Source organism: Propithecus coquereli, unplaced genomic scaffold, assembly GCF_000956105.1.
Source record: "Propithecus coquereli isolate 6110/MARCELLA unplaced genomic scaffold, Pcoq_1.0 Scaffold27, whole genome shotgun sequence".
NCBI classification, from domain to species: domain Eukaryota; kingdom Metazoa; phylum Chordata; class Mammalia; order Primates; family Indriidae; genus Propithecus; species Propithecus coquereli.
Window position 1 is genome coordinate 12,063,405 of NW_012148285.1, and position 25,793 is coordinate 12,089,197.

Below are 25,793 nucleotides of genomic sequence, written 5' to 3' on the forward strand. Positions count from 1 at the left end.
CGGCCGCGACCCGGAAGAAACCGGAACCCGAGGGGGTGGGCCACCGACTGGAAGTTGACTTCCGGGTCACGGCGGAGTGGGCTCTCACGTGGAGGCGGGGAGGTTTGGCCTGCCGGTGAGTGCTGGGGGCGCGATGCAGGCGCGGCGGCGGGGCCCGGGGGTCTGGAGATTGGGCCTGGGGATTTGCGCGGCGGGGAAGAGGGGGAAAGCGGCCACCTGCACACCCCAAACCCGCCCCCCCCAATTGTCAGTGTGCAACCGCCCTGGTCTGAGGCCGCCTCCTCCAGGAAGTTCTCCCGGCCCGAGACCCCATGTAATCCCTCCGTATGTGTTTATGCAGAAGCTTTGGCGTGGCAGAGCGCTGGACGGAGCGATCTCACTTCCTGGCTCCTTTGCGTCCTCCTAGTGAATTCTGCAGGGGTGTTGCTGCACAGGCTTTGGAGTCATGCGGGCTGGGTTCGAATCCCTGGTTTGTCACTTACTGGCTTTGGGACTTAAGGCAAAGGAATTAAAGTCTCCGAAGCCTGTGAGGTGGGATATTCACGCCGGCCTTCACAAGGCTAGTGCGGTTATTTGAGGGCGCGTTTGGAGAAAGCGTTTGCAGGAACCACCGTAAGGTTCATTTCCTTGCCTTCTCCTTGAAAGAGTGAATACATTTGGTGTCGCAGGGCTGAAGAGGAGGATGCTACAGGGTTCTGAGTGGCAGAGACAGGGAGAGAAGGGGATTAATTTAAGTTTACCTACCACCTCCCCTTTGTGGCTTCTTTGTTCTTATCCGGATCTCTTGGCCACTCCCCTATTTTGAAGCTTTCTTGGCCTCCTTGACTCCACCGCCCTCTCCAGGTTTGCACCTTCTCCCTCCTTCGCAATCCCTTCTTCCTCTGCCCGCTTATTTAAATGTCAGTACAGTAGTCCCCTCCTTATCCTTGAGGCGGGGGACTAGACCACCAGTGGATACCTGGAACGATGGATAGTACCGGACCCTATATATATGCTATGTTTTTTCCTATGTGTATTATCTATGATAAAATTTAATTTATAAATGAGATGCAGTAAGAGATTAACAATAACTAATAAAAAAACAACACACTCTATAATAAAAGTTATGTGAATGTGCTCCTGCTCTCTCTCTTTCTCTGTCTCAAAATACCTTACTGTACTGTACTCACCTGTTTCTGGACCATGGTTGACCATGGGTAACTAAAACCTCAGAATGGCAAAACCAGGGGCACAATTGTGTTTCTTGAGGTCTTGTCTAAGGCTCGATCTCTTTAAGGCTTAATTACCGCCCATATATTCCTAAATTTATGTCACCCATGTCAGCACGGTCACCCTTGAGACTCAGACCTGTATATCCACCTGTCCAGTGAACATCTCCACTTGGATATCCCAAGGCATCTGTCCCTGTCCAAACCAGCCTGTCTCCTCCAGCCCTCTAACCACCCACCGTCACTACTTTGTGTCAGGGATTAACACCACCACCCTGCAGTTGCCCATGCTGGAAACCTCTGTTCTTTAGAAACATTCCTGACAACGGCTAGGGCTGGTTATACGCACTCCATCACCCTGACCTACTGCTCTCCTTGCTTTTATAGCCTGTATGTATCATCATTGTTACACCTTGTTCCCTCCTATACCTACCTCCTTCTTTTTTTTTTTTTCTTTTTAAGAGATAGGGTCTTGCTCTGTCACCAGACAGGAGTGCAGTGGCATGATCATCTCACTGCAGCCTCGAACTCCTGGGCTCAAGCAATCCTCCTGCCGCGGCCTCCTGAGTAGTTGGGACTCCAGGCGAGTGCCACCACTTGGCCAGTCCAGGCTGCCTACCCTCACAGATCTGCTTCCACAGGTTCTGGCCCAACAGCTTGGCTAATTTTTTCATTTTCTTAGAAACGAGGGTCTTGCCATGTTGCCCAGGCTGATCTCTAAATCTCTAATTCCTGGGCTCAAGTGATCCTCCCACCTCAGCCTTCTGAGTAGCTGGGATTACAGGTGTGAGCACCATACGTGGTCTACCTGCATCTTGATGGGCTTATCTTGTCTCTGGATCTCTAGCATTCATTCAGTCATTGGTGACTACTGAGCACTTGCTATGGGCCAGGCACTGAGCTCTTAGAATACACCAGGAAGCAGGACAGACAGGAATGAATAAATGAATAACCCACTCCAGGAACACCTGACTCTCCAGGTGTTCCTGGAGTGGGTTATCAATGAACTTAAGCTATAGCTAAGGCCTGGCCTGGCTCTTTGAAGCTGCTAAGAGTGAGCCAGGTCCCATGTGGACCCGCTGGGCTCTGAGGATGAGGAGGGCTGTAGGGGGAGAAGCTCCTGACCTTTCGCTCCCATAACTCTAACCTCCTGTGAGGGGATATTTTGTTTCTAGTTTCCCTGAATGTTTTCGTGTCATCTGGCCTAGAGAGCAGCAGGAACTGTGCTGTGACTGGAGTAGAGGTGGCCCAGCTGGAAGCTGAAGTGTGTGGAGGACCCCAGCCTCTTCTCACAGGTGCCTCTGTAACATTTGTCCAAGAAACACTGAGTATCTTAGGTCGCTGTGTGTCATCATTAAATGTTGGCAATGAGTTTGAAATTTTAAAAACAGTGAATCAGGCTTGCAGGCTGGATGCGGTCCCCAGCCTGAGCAGCTTCTGGTTCAGGCTCTCTCTTATGGATGGGGAAACAGGTGTACAGAAGCCAGGGCTATGTGGCAAGAGTGTGTCAGGGTCACCATTTGAACCTAGGTCTTTTGAGGCTTAGCAGGGCTCCTCCTATCACTATACCTTACTGCTGCTCTTACTGCTAGCCACGTGGGAAGGCAATTAGGAGAGGAAGTCACCCAGGGTACAAGTGGGGAGATTCATTTCCAGACCCAAAGCAGGAGAGCTATTTAGGTGACCCACGATAAGGGGTTAATTGTGCCACTCTTTTTGCCTCTGGTGGGGACCAGCAAGAAAGGCTGATCTCTTAGGATTTCTGTTTGCTTCATCCAGTGAAAGGGAAGGCTCCGAGGGCAGTGACTGGTCTGTCTGGCTTGTTAGCTGTTGTGTCCTCAGTTTCTGATTCATTGTAGGCAGTCGGTAAATTATCTGTTGAGTGAATCACTAGGCTTAGAGTTTTGAGGAAGGGGATTAGAAAAAGGAATTAACAATGTACTAAGCACTTTCCATGGATTATCTCGTTTATTCTGTCCAACACCCCTTTGAGGAAGGAGGTGTTATATTCCTTTGTTTTCCACGTAGAGAAGTTGAGGCTCAGGGAGGTTAGCTGAATGACTTAAGGTGAGAGAGCAGTTTGGATTTGAACCTGGGGCTGTCTGAACTTAAACTTCATGCTACTTCTGTCATTTCTTTTTGGTCTGAAGGAGTTGTGTTCATTTTTCCCTGTCTTCTCACATTTTAGACCTTCCACTCAAAGAAACGTGGCTCTTGGCAATGCTTAGTAGACTTGGATACAGGGTGGCTCGGTGTGGGGATAACTTGTACCGTTCGCTTTTTTCAGGAATGATCACCAAGACCCAAAAAGTAGACCTGGACGTTGGGCTCCCAGAGAAAAAAAAGAAGAAGAAGAAGGTGGTTAAAGAACCAGAGACTCAATACTCAATTTTAAACAATGATAATTATTTTGCCAGTGTTTCTCCCACAAGAGCCACATCCCCCTCTAAGAATGTGGTCCAAGGGCAGACACTGGAGATGCCTCTAGTGAAGAAAAAGAAGAAAAAGAAGGGCCACAACACGCTTTGCGAGGAGCAACTAGAACCTGAGACCACGTTATGTGCCAGACGGACAGAGAAGTCACCCAGCCCCAGGAAGCAGACCCTTGGCCACTCGGAGTTCCTCAGCAGGGAGAAGAAAAAGAAGAGGAAGTCCTTGTTACCTCCGGCCGTGTCCCATGGCTCGGGGGCGAAGACCTCCCCAGACCGCAGACAGAGTGAGGAGGTGACCAGGGCTAGCAAGAAGCTCAAAAAACACAAGAAGGAAAAAAAGGCCCAGGACCCCACAGGCTTTTCAGTCCAGGACCCTTGGTTCTGCGAGGCTGGGGACACTGGGTACGCGTGCTCGGTGGGGCAGGAGAGCGAGGAGCAGGCTGCCCCAGGGCAGAAACGGAAGCAGGGGAGCCCCAGGGAACATAGCGGGAAAGGGAAGAAGAAGACAAAGATCCACCAGGAGGGAGACGCCCTCATAGGCCACTCCAAGCTCTCCAGGTCCATGGAGAGCAGCCCTAGGAAAGGAAGTAAAAAGAAGCCAGTTAAAGTTGAGGCTCCAGAATACATCCCCATAGGAGATGGCCCCAAGTCCCCAGCAAAGAAGAAAATGAAGTCAAAGAAGAAGGTAGAACAGCCAGTTGTTGAGGAGCTGCCTCTGAAAAGGAAGAAGAAGAAAAAGAGGAAAGACAGCACCGGGTTAGCAGGAGACCCTTGGAAGGAGGTAGGTTTTCCTTCAGAAACAGACTGTGCCTTGGGAGAATGAGGGTGGGAGTTGGGAAGGTGTGTGTGTGTACACGCATATGCCCTTGTGCTTTTAGCTCCCAGAGCTCTGATTGAATTGACTTCAGCCAGAAAAGGGGGTTTGTCGACACATGTAATTGGAAAGGTTATGGATAGCTACCTTCAGGTATGGCTGGATCCAGGGGCTCATGCAGTATCATCAATAATACAGGTATCCCTTGCTATCAAAACTCTACCCAGGTTTTCACTGTCTTCACTTAGGATCTGAATCAACTGGGATCAAATTCAAACCTTTTGCTCTCTGAACTCTTGCCACTCGCTGTCCAAAGCTCAGGAACCAAATATAGGCAGTCCCCAGGTTATGGACGAGATACATTCCTGAGAATGTCTTTAGGTTGCATTTGTATGTAACTCGGATCCCAGATGAACAACGCATATATGGTAATAATAATAATAACAACAACAATACTATAATGACTTGTGATAATAATAATATACTATAATATTGTAATATTAATACCCCTGTACTGTAATAATAAGTTACAGAAACTATTGTGCTCTTTTAATTCAAGCAAACAGAACACAAAAACTCACATAAAAAGTTTACATAGGAGATAGGAGAAATTAAAAAAATATTAAAAGTTAACGTTGACCTAATGTTGCATCAACGTCTTGGCTACTGCAAGGGGCATTTTTGAGGCAAGAAGGCAGCTGACATTAATCGGAAGATGACGGAGACAGTGCGGAGAGGACGGAGTGGGTGCTGGGCAGCAGGATTGGATGCTGTTGCTGGAGGAGGGGGCACGCCACTGAAGTCAGTCTCTCGAGAAAGGCGTCTAGGGTGGTTTGCACGGCCTGTTTCTTTTTTTCATCATCAGTGGCCTTGCAGCAGCTGACGTTCTCTCTCACTGCCCTGGAAGCCTTTGTAAACCGCTCGGTGTTAGGTTCTCGCTCCTCAAGTTTAGCAAATCCTGCTTCGGTGAGACGAAAGGCTTCAGCTCATTCTTTCGTCATAAACGTTCTTGGCCCTGGGTCCGATTCTTGACGTTCTTGTGTTTCCACCAGCTGCTTCTCTGTATCTATGAGACTAGCCGCTAGCACAGAGATGCTGCACCGAGGAACCGCTTACGCCACGTGGGTTTGTCTACATGTGTGGAAGAAACTGGTCCCCAAATTATTAATTTAATTAATTATAAATTATTCTTATGGGGAGCTTGGGAGCCCTTCGCAAGTACGGAATGCCATAAGTTGGGTCATCTGTAACCCAGGGACTGCCTGCAATTTGAGAGAACGTGGTCCCCGTAGCTATCCGAGCTTACTGTTTGAGCTCAGTGCACAATTTGTGAATGAAATAGATTTGAATAGCAGCAGATGCCTGCATGAGATTTCGTCAGCTCTGGGTTTTGTATTTTTCTGTCTTGGTCTTAGTCTCCGTCTCCTCTCCATCCTCCCTCCCCCCAGTGGCGTGATGGTCCCGGCAGCTCCAGGCTTTCATCCCAGTGTTTCAGCCGCTCCCAAAGGAAGAAAGATGTCCCCTCTAAAATGATGACGGGAAAAGTTCCAGGGCCACTCTCACAGGCTCAGCGGGGACACCCTAGCCAGAATCCCTCATCGGAAATCAGGGTGAGGGGCTGAGAGTGTTAGTCTCACCTAAACCACCCTGTTTACGATGGGGGAGGCGGTTTCTGAGAGGAAAACCTGGGTCCAGTTAACAAAAGGGAGTGGGAGGGGGCCTGGGGACACCCAGAGACCTGCTGTCTCCATTGTGCCGGGCTTCCTGCGGTGTAGGAGGGGAGGCTGGAGGTGAGCTGGCGGGCTGGGGGCTCCCGCACCGCTGGGCTAGGCTGCCGTTCCTGTCCTCGGTGTGAGTGCGGATGTTCAGGGAGGAAACAAGATGGGGTGCGTCCTGTCTCATGGTGTGTATCCTCCTCTAAGCAGGTGTCTGACCCTTCAGAGTGGCTGGCGGCTGACATTTTTTGAGCACTTACTGTATGCCTGTCACTGCGCTAAGCGCTCTCCATGCACTAACCCGTCTCATCCTCCTACCAGTTTGGTGAGGTAGCTGCTATGGGTGTCCTCATTTAACAGACGAGGAAACTGAGGCTTCAGAGAGTTAAGTACTTTCTCTAAGGCCACCCAGCTATTGAGAGATGGAGCTGGGATTCGAACCCGGACAGTCTGGCCTCCGAACTTGGGGTTTATCCTTTCTCGGAAACCACCTGTGTAACCTCTCCTAGAAGCCAGTGTTACAGAGCCCAAGAAATGACTGTGTTCTGCTAAAACAAGCCCAGATTCTCTTCCCGACTCTGCACCAACCTCCTGGGTGACTGCGGACCAGCCTCTGCCCTGCCTTCCTGAAGCAATAATGATGGCCGGTGTGTCTTGAGCACTTCCTCAGGGGTCAGCCCGCTGGAGCTGGGCCTTCGGGAGGGTGTGTGTGGCCTGCACTCAGCGCAGCTGACGGGGTTGGGGAAGGCAGGGGTGGCCTTCACATCGGGGGCCCACAGGAGTTAGTTCTGGTGCTGGATTTCTCCAGCTTTGCCCTAGTACTTGGTTTCACCAGTATCTTCCTCTATTCAGAAACGTGGGGTTGGGAGGCTAGAGGCTTTGGAGGCCAGCCTCCACCCCCGTAAGAATCTAGAATCCGGCCGGGCGCGGTGGCTCACGCCTGTAATCCTAGCTCTCTGGGAGGCCGAGGAGGGCGGATTGTTTGAGCTCAGAAGTTTGAAACCAGCCTGAGCAAGAGCGAGACCCTGCCTCTACTAAAAATAGAAAGAAATTAATCGGACAACTAAAAATACATAGAAAAAATTAGCCGGGCATGGTGGTCCATGCCTGTAGTCCCAGCTACTCGGGAGACTGAGGCAGAAGGATTGCTTGAGCCCAGGAGTTTGAGGTTGCTGTGAGCTAGGCTGACGCCACGGCACTCTAGCCCAGGCAACACAGTGAGACTCTGTCTCAAAAAAAAAAAAAAAAAGAATCTAGAATCCTTCTCCCAGAAGCCCTGTGAAAGGTGGTTCCCTCTGCTTCCCATCTCCTGTGATGGGGACTCTACGCCCCAGAGCAGCTGCTGAGTTAGGCAGGTGCACACGTGCTCCATGTCTGGCCAGGTGATGTGAGTGAAGAGAGCCACCCAAGGATCATTACACAGGACACTGGGTGCCAGGCATAGCTCACCTAAAGTAAGGGCACATGAAATGTCAGCAATTGTCCTTATTGAAGGACCAGTGGAAAGTGGCCCGAGGTCTCGCTGTTAGGGTGTCTTGGGTGCTAAGGCCGGTGAGAGAGCATGGCCTGTGTCAGCAGGGTCAGGGCAGGCCCGGTGAGGCCATGACACAGGAGCTGAGACCTGGGCCCTGGCCATGCCTGCAGAGGGAGCAGCATGTGCTGGGCCCAGGTGGAGGGAGGGAGCTGAAGGCAGTGGTAGCACTGAGGGGGCAGGGGCTAAGCGGTAGGGAGCTGCAGAGGCTGCAGGAGTCTGGGTTTTCATGGGCACAAGATGGGAGTCCCTGGTGGGTTTGGGGGAAAGGTGACATGACCCAATTGAGTTTTTAAAGTCACCCGAGCTGCATTGTGGAATGGACCGGGGGTGGGGGTGGGGAAGCAGAGTTAGAGACTGTCGTGTTTGTCCAGGCAGGAGAGAAGGTGGTGACCAGGAGTCGGGGGTAGCAGTGTGGAGGAGATCAGCAGGCCTTTGGCCTCTGTCCTTGGGCTGGTTTGGGCTGTCCTTGGCTGGTCACCATAGGAGGTTAGGTGACACATACAGGAGGAAATGTTGCACACCAAGCCCTGAGTCCGGAGACCTTGTTAGAATCAGCTTGTCCCTGAGCTGTGGGGTGACCTTGTTGTAGTCACTTTACTTCTCTGAGCTTCAGTTTCTTCATCTGTGGAATAGGTTAGTGCCATTGTTTTGGGGGGAGAATCGTGGAAGAGAGGATGGGAAGGGCTTTGTTGACTGAGATGTTGCCCGGGTGGCATGGGTTGGAGTGATCGATACTGTGATCTGGCGTCTTTTCTGGACTTGTGATCTCATCCTGGCCGGGCTGCTGGGGCCGAGGCCATTCGTTGCGAGCTTGAGCCTTACCCACCTCTGGCCTCCTGCAGGAGCAGGACGCAGACCTGGAGGTGGTGCTGGAGAAGAAAGGCAACATGGATGAGGCGCACATTGACCAGGTACGGCCCGGATCCTCCCACCCTTCCGCTACCTCTTGCCACCCCCAGAGGCACACCCCCCACCTGCCAGGCCACATGATCCTGGGCTCAGAGGTGCCAGGGGCTCCAAAGGCCACTTGACCAGCTTCCGCTCCACACCTCTGGCACGGAGAGTTTCTACCCCAAATGGCTGTTACAGACAAAAAATGTTCTAATGGTGAAGGTCCCACAGCTCAGGGACAGGCTGATTCCAGCCAGGACAGGGAACTCACGTCCTCTCCCACCTCGTGCCCGGCCCCTTCTGGCTGTCTCGGCCGTGGCTGAGGGGCCTGACTGGTGGTTCCCTGTAACCTGCCGCAGAGTGTGGGGGGCATGTCCCCGAGACCCTGCAGCTGGGGCAGTGACACATGCGTAGCCAGGCCCACAGGCTGCCACCCCCTGTGCTAAGTCAGGAGCATTTAGAGGAGAAGTTGTTGTACCGTGAACCAGCTTCTGCTTCTGTCCTGCCCAGATGCCACGAGCCCAGATTCTACTCATCCTGTATGGGAACTGGGCTTTCTGGAATTGGGGTATTTTTATGATCCTGGCCCCAAGGCCTGGCAGGACAAGGGTAGCTACACAGGCCTGGCCTTGGACCATTACTGACCAAGGGACCTGGGCAGGCAGTGACCTCACTGATCCTCAGTTTCCTCCTCTGTGAAGGAGGGGTCATGACAGCGCAGGCCCTCACGGGTTGTCGTGAAGACAAGATGAGGTCATGTTTGTAAGGCAGCAGGAGCCGGCCTCATCCCTGTGTTCAGTGAATGGCAGCCGATTCCCCGACTGCCGTCCTCATGCTTCCTTAGCATGTAATAGGCCGAGCGCTGGGTCAGTGCTTTGAGAGAAGCGACAAGGTGAGGGTGGGAGACAGAGACGTCCCATCTCATGGCCCTGCTACTCCGGGAGAGGAGCAGAAATGGAGGGCGTGCTTAGAAGTGGGCTGAGCAGGAGGAGGGAGACCTACCAGAGATGTGGAAGTGCTAGACCTGATTTGGGGGTTGGGAGGCTCTCCCCAAGCCCAGACCCAGAGGGGACCTTGGTGAGGCCTAGAGGATCAGTGGGATGATGCCGACAGATGTCCCGTCCGGGGCTGTCACGAAGTCCTGGCCCCTGAGAGACGGGAGCTCCCCAGCTTCCCAGCAGGTCGTAGTCATGCTCGGCTCACCAGGGCCAAGGCCGGGGCCAGCGCTGCTGGAGCTGCCAGGCGGCCATGTGGGATGGCAGAGGTGGGCCCCTGATCGTCCGGGCCCCACCTTTACCTGGGCTCCTTTCCCAGCCCCCGAGGACACCAGGATCCTGGACCCCGGAGCAGTCAACCCCCGTGTGCTTCATGCGGGCCAGGCCTGCCAGGAGCCCCTTTGCTTTGTATTTATTTGTGCTTATCGAATATGATTTCTAAGAAAATTTCTAACCATTTGGTGTGGCAGAGATGACCCAAATGTAAGTGAACCTCTCCCTCTGTTTTTCTCGTAAACAGTAAAAATTCATTATATTAAAAAATGGGAAAAGTAACATGCCTTTGGAGAAAAAATACTTGAAATCCTACTGCATAGTGAGAATCTCTGTTAACCCTTTGTTGCCTCCTTCCAGATTTTTCCCATTGGAACTATAGATGTAATTTTAAAACAACATCGAATGATGCTGTTTACACTGTTCCTTTAACTTTCATCATTTCGTTTGCGAACTGCTCTCCATTTTGGCGAGTGCACACCTGTTACCATCGTGCCCATCCACAGCGTGATTGCACTGGAGGGAGGGCGCACCTTCCTTTCCTCTCTCATCCCTACAGCTCTTCCTTTGACTCTTGTTTTATGTGGTTTTAAACTATATAAATGGTCACCCCATTTTGTAGCCTGGGGCATATTAGAAGGTGGAAGGGCCACAAATTAGGGGAACCAGAGTTATACCTGAACCCTTTCTTGGGAGGGAAGATAATGCCCTGGAAGTTTCTATGTTGAACAGCAGGATCATTGGTGCTCCAGTGGTGGCCTTGAGCTGGACCAGCAACTGTGTATAAGATGGACCTACTTTGTGCTGGGTGCTCTATAAGGTTCTTTACATAGATATTTCTGTTTTTCCCATTTACTCTCCAAAATAGCTGACTTTTCCATCTGTTGTGGATAAATAGACCAATGTTCAGAAAGGTTAAGTGACTTACCTGTGGCCACACAGCTACTTAATAGTAGTGCTAGGATTCAAACTAGCCTCTGCCTGACTCCATAGCCTGTCTTTTTTCTAGAAAGCAATGCTCTTATCACAAAAGTTAACTACAGTATCCTCTGCACAAGAAGGCAGGGCTTTGGCATTGTGTTTTGGGAAAGTTTCTACCCCAAATGGCTATTAGGAAAAAAAAAAAATGTTCTAATGGTGAAGGTAGATCAGTTCAGTTTCTAGGAAAATTCATTCTCAAGAAACCCTGGCCAAAGAGGAGAAGTGAGCATGCCCAGTGTAGGCCAAGGGACTGTAGCCCCTGGATGTTCCGAGGATACTTTGGACGAAAGCCGCCCCCGTCCATTCCTCCAGCCCCGCCTCTGTCCAGGGTTTGAAGCTCAAAGGAGTTTTCTCTGTCTCACTTCCCTGTTCTTTCGTCCTTGCTCAGGTGAGGCGAAAGGCCTTGCAAGAAGAGATCGATCGTGAGTCGGGCAAAACGGAAGCTTTCCAAACCGAGAAGTGGACGGTGAGTTGGACGCCAGGGCCCTGCGAGAGGGGGTGCTAGGTATCCTGCCTTGCAGCACGAGACGTGGAGTGGGGAGGACCAGGTCTCTCCAGGCCCCTGAGATAGCCCCAGCCCAGTGGGGTTTGTCCTGAGCTAATTTCCTTCCTTCTGGAAGGTGTGTTTGCCTCCCTCCTGGAGAGCTGGCTGGACCAGATAAGCTGCCCGAACCTCTGTCTCCAGCCCTGGACAGGCGGGTGTCTGTGGATTGATTGCTGAGGACACGTTATGGCGAGCTCTTGTCAGCAGTGGACAGTGCCCTGAGAGGGCTGCTGGGAACAGGGGCAGGAGGCAGAGGCGGGGGGCGGTGGCAGGCCTCGCGGGCCTGGTTTCCAGATCCTGTTTGATGGGGAAGTGTCAAAACCAGGCTGCTTAGGTAGGCAGGCTGGGGCCTTGGCCGGTTGCTCCATCTCTGCACGCCCTCCGGTCACTCAGCTGAGCAACTCTATCTCGTTACTGAGCTCCCACACGGAGAGGCCGAGGCCCATGTGATCCATCATCACACCCAGGGTCTGGCCACTGGTGCAGGCACGGTGGGGAAATGAGTAACAGAGGAGTAAAGGAAGATCGTTTCAGACAGCAGTAGTGCTCTGGAGAAAGAAAACAGAATGTGAGCTGGGGCACCACACGAGCTGGGCTGAGGGCAGTGAGGTGGCTCACAGAAGGCGACGCTTGTCCAGAGACCTTAAGGACGCAGAGGCTCCAGCCCTGGGAAGATGGGGAAAGAGCCTTCCAGTCAGGGCAGTGGAGCCCCCAGGTAGGAAAGGGCTCAGGGTGGTCTGTAGGGAAGGCCAACAAGGCAGCACCGCGGCTGGAACGAGGGGTGAGAGGGCCATGGGCCTCAGGCGACACCCGGCCAGCCTCAGCTGCTGTGGCAGGGAGTGTGCCCTGGGTCCCGAAGCAGCAGGCGCCGCTGGAGGGCATTTACGCGGGGCAAGTGGGGAGTCCAGCCAGAAGGCCCAGCCTGCAGCCACGGCCTTAGGATGGTGGCAGAGAGTATGGAGAGGAAACGGCTTCGTGACTTACTTCAGAGGCGCAGCCAGTGGGACTTGTTTCCACGCCTGTAAAATGGGACTCCCGCGTGGCCCAGTGGGGTGTGGAGTGGGGTTTTGTCGTGTGTCTCGCCTCTGACGTCTCCTTCCTCGCCATCCTGTTGAGCAGAGCGGAGCCGATGGCCACCCTGATGAGCAAGGAAGGCAGGAAGCAGGGCCATGTGATTGGGAGCCCGTGGCCCCAGGGGTTCTTCCTGAAGGGACCTGGTGGCAGGAGAGTGATCCTGGGGCACAGGGGATGGGATCTGAGGACCTGGGGCCACTTGACCACTGGGGCATGTGGTGGGGCCTCCAGACCGGCTGTGGGCCCCGCTGGTGGGCAGCGGCCCTCCTCAGACCCGGAGCGAGGCTGTCACAGGTGGCTTCTCGCGCTGGAAATTGCAGGTCGGGTTGGGGAAGCTGTAATTATTCCTGCATCTGGGCCGCCATCAAGCTGGGAGAATGTGTCACCAGTTCATTCAGGGCAGCTGTAGCAACAACTGGTTCTTATTGTTCTTCCAAAGCCGACCTAGAAATAAGTGCTAGGCTGGCGCGTGGCTTGCAAGCGGAAAGTCCCCAGGCAGCATGGAGGTCAGCAGTCTGGTTGGTGTCAGGTGAGAAGAATGACGAGTTATCGAAGACTTAAAATGTGCCGAGCATCGTGCTCTGGGGTTTTGGTATAAAATCCGACTTCAGCCTCACCGAAGCCCTGTGAGGGGGAAGTTACGCCCCCATCTTAGAGATGATGTTGAGGCTCAGAGAGGGCGGCGAGATGACTTGACCAGGGTCTCCCAAGTGGGGCTTCCCTGGGTCTGTATAACTTCAAAGTCATGTCTTCTTGGGGAGCTGGGTTCCTTGCCTCTCCATAGATGTGGGAAGGAAGGGGCTTGAGGGGCTGTCTTGCATTTTCTTGCACATGGGGGATTCGTGGGTGGCGGAGGGCTCTGGCTGGAATTGGGTCCCCGAGTTCCTGGGCCTGGCTTAGCCTCTGACTTGGCTGTGTGACCTTTCACCTCTGTGGGCCTTCCCCGCTTCCTGCTATAAAGTGCCGCGCTTCTGAGAGGAGAAATGGACTTCAGGTTCCCACCTGTCTTCTTCCACCCTGCAGCTGACCGAAATGTTAGGCTGATGGATGAACAGCCAGCTGCTGCGGTGGGAGGCGTGCTGTGCGCCGAGGTGGGGTGGGGTGAGGTGCCCTGTGCCGTTGCCACGAGTTAGGGGAGAAAGGCAGCGCTGCAGGCACAGGTGGCCTCTGGCGTAGCTAGACCAGAGTTGGAATTCCACTGGGATTACTTGTTAGGCTTGTGTCTCTAGATAAGCCGCCAAGCTGGATTTCCTCATCTGTAAAATGGGAATAACAACGTATTCCTCATGGGGCTCTTGCTAGGATTAATAAAATTACCCACTGTCGAGCTTATCAGCATTGTGCCTGGGACATAGCAAGCGTTTAACCAGCTGGGTCCTCCCTGGTGAGACTGGGGGCGGGCGGGGAAGGAACGGGCGTCGGAATCAAAGAAAATAACCGCCTTTCGTCTCTTATCACAGGGAACCCAGTTTGGCCAGTGGGATACTGCTGGTTTTGAAAATGAGGAACAGAAACTGAAATTTCTCAAACTTATGGGTGGCTTTAAAAATCTGTCCCCTTCGTTCAGCCGCCCCCCTAGCATGGCTGGAAGGCCCAACATGGCCCTCAGCAAGAAGGCAGCCGACACCCTGCAGCAGAACCTGCAGCGGGACTACGACCGGGCCATGAGCTGGAAGTACAACCGAGGAGCCGGCCTCGGCTTCTCCCCCGCCCCAAACAAAATCTTTTATATCGACAGAAACGCTTCCAAGTCTATCAAGTTGGAAGATTAAACTCTAGTGTTCTGTCCCCCAAAACAGCCAAAATTGCTTTTATTCTTCAGTTATACCGATGAAAGCCATCTGATAGTTGCCTTGAATTGGACGCCTGTGACGATTAAGGACGACTGTCTCGGGCTTGGATGGACTGGGTGGGGGCGCTCATGTTTCAGGAGCCGGGAGAACATGTGAGTGGCCGAAACCTATTATTTTCTGTGTTAAACATTCCATCCCTCTTTGAGGTATCCGTGTGTGTGTAAAGAATAATAGCTAACATTTGTTGAGTGTTTAGCATGTGCCAGGCACATACTAAAGTGTTTTCCTTGCATTAATGTATGTGATCTTAATAATTATGAAATGGGTGCTATTATTATCCCCATCTTATAGATGAGGCAACTGAGGTTCAGGGATAAAGCGAAAAATTGCCCAGGGTCGCCCAATCAGTAAGTGCAAAGTGTACTTCTGTACCCCAAACCCTAAGTCAATATTCATTACTGTGAATGTCCCTTCTAGGGAATTTCGTTTCACTTGGAATATTTGTTTGGGATTTTCTTTCTTTCTTGTTTTTTTTTTGTTTGTTTGTTTTGAGAAAGTTCCTGATCTACTGCCCAGGCAAGAGTGCAGTGAAATGATCATAGCTCACTGCAACCTTAAACTCCTGGGCTCAAGTGAATCTCCCACCTCGGCCTCCTAAGTAGCTGGGACTACAGGTGTGTGCCACCACACCTGGCTAATTTAAAAAAAAAATTTTTTTTTTTTCTGGAGACAGGTTTCAATATGTGTCCCAGGCTGATCTTGAACTACTGACCTCAAGAGATCCTCCTGTCTCATCCTCCCAGAGTGCTGGGATTATAGGCATGAGCCACTACACCCAGCCATTGTTGGTGATTAAAATGTCTTTGGATTCAGGAGACAAGTTTTTTGATGTCTAAATCTCTTACAGGAAGGGGAATTAATGACATACGGGGACTAGCAAGCTCATTTTCCTTTCCCTCGTCTGGGAGTAGCTGCGGGCAAAGAGGTGTCTGAGTTGTCACCAAGTGGATGTACGTGGCTGAGCTTCCTCTGCTCCTGGGAAATGTGCCTCTAAACCAGCCTTGCCTTTCACAGCTGTCTCCCATTGATCCTGAGTGCTGAGCTTGGATTTGATCTTTTTGTGCCGTAACTGAATTCTGAACAAGGCATTTGAGAAAGTGGTTAGTTCTGCCAATGAACCAATAGCAAATTCCCAGGGATGTGTTTTATTAGGTTCTCTTTGATCACAAGGAGGAGAATCCCAGGTGACCTTTGTGGTAGAGGTCAAGTGCAAGGCAGCATAGGCCCATGAGTATGACGCAGGAAGTTGCCTCATCCTCCGCGGGGTCAGTGTTTCCAAGCCTGGACTCTACAGCAGGCCTCACACAGCTCCAGGTGCAATGGCCCGAGTCACACTTGACCACCTTCTTCCCATTCACCTTGCTTTTTGCATCCCAGAATACAGGTTCTAATTGGGACATTTCCCATCACGTGGCCTGAATGCCCGCTACAGCCATCCCAGCTGAGGCAGGCCTCAACAGTCGGGAAATGCAGTATCACGTGGCAGGAAGTCCTGAGGTAGGGGCTTCATTCAGCAGCTCTCCAGGGAAGCAGTCTTTTCCTCTCTGCTCTGTCATCTTCAGGGTTGGTTTCATCAGGCTGGTAGAAGGATAGCAGGAGCAATTTCAGGCAGCATATCACTTTTTGTAGTTCAAGGAAACCTCTAGAAGCCCCTCAAGAGATCTTTCTTTATGACTCATTGCTTGTGCCTGGACCAGCCCCCTTCACAGGGAGGGAGATTCCCTCAGGCCAGTCACAAGAGTAGGGGGTACATGCCCGGAGATGAGTGTGGTGACACTACTACCCCTCTGGGCAGAGGTGAGGCAGGCGCTTCAGGTGGCTGCACTATATCCTGGGCTTTGACCCTGACCAGCAAGCACCGGCCAGGTCGAGTTCTACAAGGAGGTGCTAGCAAGGACCCGTGTAGGCCACTTCCTTCAGGACATGAACTTGGCCCGGCCTTTCACGATCCTGCCTTGAGATACACAACGGGAAGGGCCATCTAAGTGCCCAGAAGGCAGGTTTCTGCCTTTGAGTTAGCTCCTTCTGGCCACCTGCTCCTTTGACAGAGGAACAAATGTCTCCCGACCTTGAGCACCTGTATAGGAATTTGCTTGGTGTAAAAGGGGACCAGTTTCTGCTCTCAGTTTTTATCCTGCCAAGAGGTTACACCACAGTTTGGACAAGCTTTAGCTCCTCAGAGGTTGTGCTCAGCCATCCTTCTGGTGGTTCTGGAGAGTGGACGATTGAATGTCCAGTCTTGCGCCCATCCAAGCCTTGCTGACTCATGGCTCTCATTAGGATGTGACGGCCAGGTCTTCCCCCTGTGTAAATAGTCTCTGTGTAATAGAGTTTGACTTTCTAACTCAATGTGTCACCATTGGCTTATGAGATCCATTTGCTCAGGGGAAGTTTTATTGCTTTTCTGTGTACATAAGAACTTAAACTCTGTAACCAGAGAAGGTTGGGCAGCCAAGACAAGATGCTGGGTGTCCTCAGAATGAACTTAACCTTGTCTTTCTGCTTTTTATTGTACTAGTGCAGACCACCGTCACTCAGATGAGCAGGTCCCTGGGGCAGTACAGTCTGGGGAGAATTACCCTCTGGGCTCCATCTTTTGTCAACGAACTGATACTGGATGGAATCCGCCTGCCCCTTCTTTCTCTGTTTCCAGTGTCCTCCCAAGCTGTCAAGTTTTCTAGCGTGATTTCCCGTGTTCTTTGTGTCTTGAGTGTGTAGAACACAGCCCGTCAATAAGGCGTCGGAATTTGGGGGAGACGAGAGTAGGGTAGGGAGGTCTGGCACACAGCACAGACAAGACCTTAGTCAAATATTTAATAGCCCTGTTCTCAAACTTGGCTGTTTTTCCCTTGGAGATTTTTCAGTGACTATGGCAAGGTCCTTTCCTTCTTAAAAAAATGCAGGTTTCCAGCTGTCTCCAAAACCTCATGCTTCTTACCACTTTTTTCCTTGAAGTGAATCCTGCCACACCTTTGCTTAGCCCACTAGGCCCTGCCCTGAGGCTGCCTTTCCACAGCCAGACTAGCCCATCAAAAGTATTTGCTAAATAGCCACAGTTGTCTTGTATAAGAAGTTGCCTGCTCAGTTCTGCAAATTATTAGAACTATTTGGGCTTGTGGTAGGCAGAACGCCCCCCCCCACCCCCGCCAGGAATAGGAAATACCCTAGGAAGCTGTGACTTTGTTAAGTTACAGAGCAAAAGGAAGTAAGGCTGCCAATCAGCTGACCTTAAAATAAGGAGACTGTCGGGGATTGTCTGGGTGGGCCCAGTGTAATCGCAAGGGGCCTTAAATGTGGAAGAGGAAGCAAGAGTCAGTGTTGAAGAGACTTAAAGACTCAACCCGCCATTGCTGATTTTGAAGATGGGAAGGAAAGAGCCACAAGCCAAGGAACATGGGTGGCCTCCGGAAGCTGGAAAAGGCAAGAAAACTGTCCACCCTGGTGCCTCCAGAACGGATTGCAGCTGTGCTGACACCCTAATTTAACCCAGTGAGACCAGCCGGACTTTGGACCAACAGAACTGCTGTCAGATGATGAAAGGTGATCTGTTAAAGTAACAGAAGAAAACTAATACAGGCCTCGTGCAGAAGTTTCCATTTCTTACCTTCCAGAAATTCTTGGTTAGATCTTTGATTGCTCCATCCTTCGTAATCGTAGACTTCATCCGTGTAGACCATGGTTTTTAGAGACTGGCTTATTGATTCAGTAATGGGCCAGGGAAAACTGCACAAGAACTGGGCCAGGCGGCAGGATTCAGAAGCTCCTTTGGTATAGTATCTACCCGGCCTAATGTGAAAGTCCAACTTCAGGTTAATGTAAGAGCAGTAAGAATTCATTGGCCCAGGTCTGGGAATCAATGCTGTCCAACATGTATAGCCTCAAAGTAGAAGTGACCTACAGAGCGTAATTTGTGAATTTGCCAATTGTTTTTCATCTAAATAGCATCACGTGGTAAAAGTAGTAGATAAAATAGTTTTAATGAAAATAGTTTTTTGAAATAAAGGCCACTTGAGCGTATTTGAGCAACACCACAATGCTTCCCGAGTTTCTGTATGTTTAGTAATGGAGAGGGCAGGAGGCATTCTTTAGTGTCTGCTGTTCTTTATAGAGGCCGTTTTCTCAACAGAATTCCTGGGGGTGGGATGTTTGTCATCAAGTTGGCCAGGAAATCCACAGCAACATTGCTGGTCCTAAACTATTCAGTAAAAACATGAGTTTATATGAATTTATTTAACAATTGCTTTAACTTTCGGAGGTTAGCCATGTGTTAACTGTAATCCTGTATTGCACAGAGTACAGATGAAATGTAATCTACATCCAGTGTGTATCTTCCAGAAGCCCAGTAGTTTGGGGCACTTTTAATCCACAATTTGGATGCATTTCGTGGGCCGTGAATTACCAATCGATATGGGTGCACTTCCTGATTCAAAATGAAGTGTTGGTGGAAGCTCACCAGCAGTCATCCAAGAATCAGGTCCACCAAACTGGTGGTAGAACAGGAGACAGAATCACATGCTGTTTGGAATGACGGCTGCAAAGCAAACCGGGCTAACATCCTGTCTCTTTTGGAGAAAGAGTCAGAAGTAATTAAATGAACAGTCGTACGCCAGTGTTCCTTCAGGACGTTTATTAGTCACTTAGAAGTACGGTCTGCTGAAGCCACGGTAGATCTCAAATTGGACCTTGCTTTCTCCTCTGATCCACCAGCATATTCTAGGTCCAATCAAGAGCTGCTTCTGATAGGAAAAGGAGCTGAGTGAGGTATCTGCCTTGTATAAATCCCCCAAGGTGGTTTAGGCAGCACTGAATTCCAGACTTGGGGTGCTTTCTAACTTCAGGGTACAAAGTCTGGAATTGAATGTGTCTAGAACAATGGCACTTTAAAAGTGAACTGCTTTTCAAAGTTCTTTTTCTAAACTATGAAACAACACCTTCCAGAAAAGAAAAATGTTACTTGCACTCTTTTCTTTCTCGCTAAAGGCCCATAGGATCCTTCTCTTGGTGCTTACTGAGACCCTCAAGGGCCCTTGTGCAAAGAAACACTAAGATGCTGCTTCTCGATGAAGAAGTTTGATTTGAATGCTCTGACAATTCCCACTTCTTCACTGTCAGAATAACCTGGGTAGAGGCCAAAGCTTAAACCACTTTGTATATATGTAAAAATTTAAAAAACCCTAAATTCCAATAAGAGTTCAGGGCAGCAAAGCAGATCTTTCTGGACTTGGCATCGGAGTCCCTGACCCTGAGGATGGGCCCAGGGGTCAGGTCCTCGTTTGCAGAGGGAGTCTGAGGGCCAGCTCGGTCAGATGATTCATGTCTGGTTGTTTGCTTCGTTTCTTGATGTATTCGAGTGTCTTCACCTAGAAGGAAAAAGAAAGATACATCTCCTTTCTGGTTCGTTATCCTTGGAGCCCGAGGCCCCAACAAATCAGCCATTAAGTGAACTTAACGCCTCTTAGCAGAGAACAGGGAGTCTTTTGAAGCATGAGGGAAGGGGAAGAAATCAAAATCTTTAAAATAAAACTACTTAGATTGTAACCTGACCCAAAATCAGATTTGGGTATAGCCAGGAATGACTGATGTTTTTACTTGTGGTTTTTATTCGGAGGGAATAAACTTTTAATGCTGTGCTCTTTAGTGCTAGGAAGTGACCCAGCAGAATTCCTGGGCCTGGTGCCTTTCTACGAGGGAGACTGGCGCTGTGCGACGTCCAGGTCCCGACGCTGGCTGGCGGGCTTATGCGGTGGGGCCCTGCGCGCGTCTCACCATGGTCCTGGTATCCGCACAGCCATGCCTCTGCGCCAGGTGCCACAGGTTGACGGAAAGCTGGTTAAGCTTGTTGTTGCGCAGGTCCCCGTGGGCCAAGATGCTGTTAAAGAAGGAAAGTCCCAACAGGCTCTGGCGCTTCAGGGCCTGAAACAGAAAAGGGAGGTTACTACCTTGCACTGGGGCTCGGGCTGGGCCCGGGGTGACGCCGTGGACAGCGCCAGCTGTGCCACGTATTTGCTGTGGGGCAAGGTGCTTAACCTCCCAGAGCTCCAGCTGCTTCATCTGTAAGTGACAGTGAGGTCCCCACTGCACAGGATAAGCGAGGATTCAGTGAGCTGACGTAGTTCTCTGCCCCACAGATGGTCATTACTCAAGAAATGGAAGAGACTCAACAGTCAGTGGGGCTGGGGAATGAGGCTTCGCCCAGCAGGGACAAGCCTTGCTTAAATGCAAGTACAATTTAAAACCGAGAGACTTTGGCGTCTCTTTCACGTGTGTCCTCGAACTGACCAATGTTGCAGTCACTATTCCTACCCCTCGGGTGCTGATAATAGAGACCAAATGATGGCTCCCCACAAACGGAGCTCCCCAACACCTGGTTCCCACGTCCAGCTTTTATTAATAGAAGAACCACTTTACAAGCTAACACCAGATCTTCCCTCTCTCGCTCAATAATCTGATATGAGAGGTACCTTGCCAAAACAAGTCTAACCATATGTCACATGGTAGGCCAAACCTGAACCCCAGCTTTGAATGGTAGAGACAAAAGGGAAAATAAATCTCCAAATGCAACACCAGGCCCAGGGGAAAGGATACAATATCCCAAAGGTAAACAAAGGCCCCTGGGAAGGCTACATCCACTGGGGGGCACTTGCTGTTTCAGGAAGCCCGTGGGGCCAGGCCAGACTGCACGTCTATGCTGGACGCTGGGGCCCTTGCTGGGTGGTCCTGGCCGCGCTGCAGAATGTCAGGAGCCTCAGTGTGTGCCAGGGATTCCGCTCTGCGCTTCATACAACTCACCTGATTTACTCTTCACATCAACTCTTTGTGGCAGGTACATTTATAACCTCCCGTGGTAGACAGAATTCTAGACCTGTCCCCTTGTTATTCAAATCCTAGCCCAGGTGCTGTTGTGAAGGGACTCTGCAGATGGAGGTAAGACAGGGAGATTACCCTGGACCATCTGGTGGGCCCAGTGGAATCCCTTGATCCCCTAAATGCAGAGAAATTTCCCCAGCCAGAATCAGAGACAAGTGGTGAAAGAGAAAAGCAGAAGAAAGGTGAGCAAGAAGATTGGATGCAGGAGGAGAACGTGCCCCACCACTGCTCGCTTTCAAGATGGAGGAAGGGGGCCACAAGCCAAGGAGTACAAGCGGCCTCTAGAAGCTGAGAAGGACCCCCGGCCAACAGCCAGCAAGCAAACAGCACCTTGGTCCAAGCACATGGAACCGCATTCTGCCCCTACTCAAAGGAGCAGGGAAGTGGATCCTTCCCAGTGCCTCCCAGGAAGAGCCCCGCCGGGAAACCCGCAACAGAGACGTCAGCCCCTCCAGCACTGGTTCTGACCTGCCGACTGCGGAGACCATAAATGGGTGTCGTTTTAGGTGTAAGTTTGTGGCAACTGGTTACAGCAGCAACAGGAAATACACTCCCCCTTTGCAGATGAGGTGCCCGAAGCTCAGAAAGGTTAAGGAACTTGCCCAAGGACCACAGCTGGTAAGCGCAGGAGGACGACTTGCGCTCCAGCTGTCCCACTCCAGACCCCCAGTAGCTTCGTATTAGGAATGCACGTTCTTAGGAGGTAGACACTTGCAGCCTCAGCTGCACAGCTTTGTCCAGGGAGCAGGATCGGGGATGGTCTGATTTGGCTTAGACCAAAGCACATTTGCCCACCCTCGGTGGGTATCACCGACCTAGGCAACCATCCGTCATTCCACAAGGGTTTCACGTGGAGCTCACTGAGCGCCACTCTCTGCTGACTGCTGAGCCAGCTGAGGGCCCCCTCCTGCCGTCCTCCCCCAAGTGAGAATTTAAAGTCTTTTCGTGGAAAAAAAAAAAAAAAGGAACAGCTTCGAATGCAGTTGAATAAGGGTGGCGGAGTGACCGTTAAGAGACTTGGGCCCCCCCAAATTGAGGGGGTTGACCTCGAAGAGTCGGCTCACTGGGGAGTGGGCTGCGCTATGGGTGCCCGAGCCCACAGGCGTGAGGAGAGAAGGCGTCGCCCTGGCAAGCAGCACGAGTGCTGGCACCTACTCGGCACGGGCTCGCTAACTGGCTGGCAACCACCTCTGTCTTCATTTGTTCTATCAGTTCCGCCCCAGCGAGGAGGCCAAGGCCATTCTGCTCCCTTTTTAACCTGGCCCCTGTCTGATGCCTCGGACAATAGGAGGGCCCTGCTTTCTTAGATCTAGGAGACCAAGCTAAAAGAAAATTCTATTTCAAAGCCAACTAAAAGAGTCTCCCCTGAGAGAGGCCCTTTTAACTATACTTCACTAAAGCGGTAGCGATTTTTTAAAAAGTCAAACCAGGAACATAATATCTAATTGACTATTTCTCTGTTCCATAGCCTGTCAATAAGCATTTTACCCTAAAAAGCTCAATTCCAATGTGTTTTAAATGCCACAGCCCATTAAAAGTGAAACCATCAGAGACGTGCCAGGGATGACAAAGCATGCCAGCTGATATTCAAACCCCGGGAAAAACCACGAACATGGAGACCCAATCAGGGCCTCCGGCCCCCTCCTCTCGCCAGAGGTTTTAAATGGAAAAGAGCTGCTTTTCCTATGAGAATTGTCATTTCCAGGAAGCTCTAAGGGTTTGGCATCGTTCCCAGCTCCACCACACCCAAACAAACAATTTCATAAAATAAAGGCTGTGATGAAAACAGGGCTGGCATCTTCACGTGAACCTAAGAGGACAGTTTTGGAAGCAGGGCTGCCGCCAGTGCCGGGAGATGCGACGTGAGGCGCAGCATCAGCACTGGGGTTTTCCGACAGCAGGAAGCTGCCCCCACCCCACCACTGGGTGGGGAGAAACCCGACCTCACCCTGCTGGGCTGTAATAGGGCTGGGCAGCGAGCCTCATGCTCTCGGGGGTACCGGACTCTGGAGGGCTCTGATAGGGTCACCCATGCTGAACTTCATTCTGCTGTTAACATGAAGGATGGCACGTTCAATGTCAGCTCAATCCACACATACTATTCTAATAAATGTGCATATATGGACAATTTCAGTGCAAGTCTCTGGTACTTATGTGAGGTGAAATGTCCAGGAACATTCCAGCTTTGCTATTCTTTCAGAGTTCTGTTTTAGAGTCATCATCACCATTAACCCCTTTCCCCCGAAGAAAAAGAAACATAAACGTTAAATAAAATTGGCTCCAAATTATATGGTTCTGGGCCTTATTTTTATTGTGATCTTAGGGGTTCTAGGCCATGCTCATTCATGCTGTCAGTAGCCACCTGTGATTAAACCAGACTGTTGCTTCGGAGTGAAGAAATGTTTGAGATCACGGATATGCTAATTACCCTGCTCTAATCACTATATATTATATGTGTCAAAACATCACTGTGTACCCCATAAATATGTAAAATTCTATGTCAAATAAAGAAATAAATAAAATTAAATTTAAATAAGATAAAACAGACACCACTCCATGCCCCCAAATGACACCATTTTCTTCCCCCTCACCCAGCTTTATTTTCTTGACAACTCTTATGATTACCTGACATTGTTTATTGCTTTTCTGCTTCACTAGAACGTTAGTTCATTGCAGAGTTGTCTGTCTTGCTCACCCCTGTATCCTCAATGCATAGCATATACTCAATCAATTTTTGGTGAATAAACACTAAAAATTATTTAAAAAGAAAAAAGGAGGAGGAGAAGGGAGGAGGAAGAAGAAGAAAGAAAGATCATCTCTGCTGTTCTGTCACAAGCAGAGGAAACAGCAAGGTCCCTGCACACCCTGTGAGCCTCAGTTTCCTTTCCCATTCAGTGAGAATAAACGTAGCACCGACATCTCACAGCGCTGCTGTGGCATCGGAAGAGCCAAGGTACAAGCAAGCCACGCTGTCATTTATTCACCATGCACTGGTGGAGCACCTCCTGTATGCCAGGCCCTGTGTGGGATAGGGCGGGGCCCAGAGACCCTGTCTCAGGTTGGTTGTTTGGGCACAGCAGGTCTTCAAGACTCATGAGGTCCCTGCTCCCATGGAGCCCACATTCTAGGAGAGGACGCAGGGACTGCCCAGCAGACAAACACGCAGAACAGCTCAGCTTGGGATCAGGTGTCACAGGGACAAGTCAGGGGAGGCATGCAGGCGGGAGGTGGCTACTCGAGAAGGGGTTCAGGAAGGCCTCTCTGAGGAGGTCCTTTGAGCTGAGGCTGGAATGATAAGAAGAAACAGCCAGGTACATTCTGGGCAGAGAGGAAGGCTTTGGAGCACTCAATAAATGGCCTGCACAGAAACACATTACGCACATGATACATTTAATAATTTCCTTTCTAGAATGAAGCAATGTCAAACCACCCTGAAAACTCATGCTTTCAGAGCAAGCAGCCGGCAGGGGCTAGGCAGAGGGCACTTACCTCATCCTTGGCCAGGGTTTTCAAATGCTCTAGGATCTGAGCCATCACTGTCTCACACAGCTTGTTGTTTTCTGCCAGGAACTTGGAGTCTCCCCCGTAGAGGCTGTCGTTGGAGTCAACTGATTGAACAAACAAGAACAGTGAGACAGACCCAAGCCCCTTGGCCATCCTGGCCAGGGAGAGGCAGGCACGTGTCATGCGGTGTCAGCAGATGGCAGGAAACCATGGCAGGGCAAATGGAAGTAGCTGAACTTTCCCACTGGGCTTGGGGCCTTGGGAATCACAAAGAAAACACCTGTGGCCAGGCACGGTGGCTCACACCTGTAATCCCAACACTCTGGAAGGCCAAGGTGGGAGGATCGCTTGAGGACAGGAGTTTGAGACCAGCCTGGGCAACATAGAGAGCCCCAGTCTCTACAAAAAAGAAAAACAAAAGCAAAAAAACACCTGGCCTGCAGGCTAGTCTGAGCCAGCGGTATGGAAGTCATACCCTCTCCAGCCCCTGCATGGACGGGGACATTAATAATCATAGTGACCTTCGGAGCAGTTGCCAGGCCCTGGGCTAGGAGCTTTACTCTCACTATTGCAGAGTCCCCATAACCAGCATGTGAAACAGACAGTAACATCTCCCTTTTAGGGACAGGAAGTGGTCCCAGCTAGGATCCTAAACTGGGAAGTCTGATTCCCAAGCCCAAGCTCTTAGCCACTGCATCCAGCTGCCTGCCCTGTCACCCTCTCCTCCAAACTGGCCTTGGAAGGAATGCAAACATTCTCTATTTCAACACTCTAAAAACTTGCATCCCTTTTACAATATCTCTTTCCAAAAAGTCCTCTGCTCAGCTTGGTCTCGTCCTGTGACAACCACTGCCCAGAGTAAAACTGGTCCAGCCAAGGACAGCCTGAGTCTAAACTCCCTCCCTCCTTCCTATCAACTGAACTTCACACAAAGCGTGATCTGGGTGAGGAAAGAGATACTACGCTGTGCGCTGCTTTACACTTTGCTTTTTTCACTTAATAATAAATCTTGGAGCTATTTCCATACCTGCATACGGTAGACACCTCTTATCCTGAGGGATACATTCGAAGACCCCCAGTGGGTGCCTGAAACCTCAGATAGTATTGG

At 50.8% G+C, this 25,793-nt stretch overlaps 2 protein-coding genes across 2 annotated transcripts in view; one reads left to right on the plus strand and one right to left on the minus strand.

Annotated features, from left to right (window-relative positions):
• The first annotated feature begins 56 nt into the window (after window positions 1-56).
• KNOP1 (lysine-rich nucleolar protein 1) lies at window positions 57-14,515 on the plus strand. The gene is made up of 5 exons (XM_012647717.1): window positions 57-115; window positions 3,496-4,421; window positions 8,546-8,614; window positions 11,232-11,309; window positions 13,922-14,515. The coding sequence occupies exons 2-5, from the start codon at window positions 3,498-3,500 to the stop codon at window positions 14,231-14,233; spliced, it is 1,383 nt and encodes a 460-aa protein (XP_012503171.1). The 5' UTR covers window positions 57-115; window positions 3,496-3,497; the 3' UTR covers window positions 14,234-14,515.
• A 4,864-nt stretch (window positions 14,516-19,379) lies between these two features.
• Window positions 19,380-25,793, minus strand: part of LOC105812987 (chromosome unknown open reading frame, human C16orf62) — a 136,022-nt gene continuing 129,608 nt past the window's right edge. The window contains exons 29-31 of the mRNA XM_012647550.1: window positions 24,671-24,789; window positions 20,081-20,227; window positions 19,380-19,674 (exon numbers count right to left, since the gene is read on the minus strand). Of these exons, the coding sequence (XP_012503004.1) occupies window positions 19,576-19,674; window positions 20,081-20,227; window positions 24,671-24,789 (365 nt within the window). The 3' untranslated portion in view covers window positions 19,380-19,575. The remainder of the gene's footprint in view (window positions 19,675-20,080; window positions 20,228-24,670; window positions 24,790-25,793) is intronic.

Excerpts from the sequence above, each read along its gene's own strand:
- KNOP1 (XM_012647717.1), top strand. The coding sequence starts at position 3,498 with ATGATCACCAAGACCCAAAAAGTAGACCTGGACGTTGGGCTCCCAGAG. Across the intron at positions 4,422-8,545 it reads CAGGAGACCCTTGGAAGGAG|GAGCAGGACGCAGACCTGGA; the intron begins GTAGGTTTTCCT and ends GGCCTCCTGCAG. Across the intron at positions 8,615-11,231 it reads ATGAGGCGCACATTGACCAG|GTGAGGCGAAAGGCCTTGCA; the intron begins GTACGGCCCGGA and ends GTCCTTGCTCAG.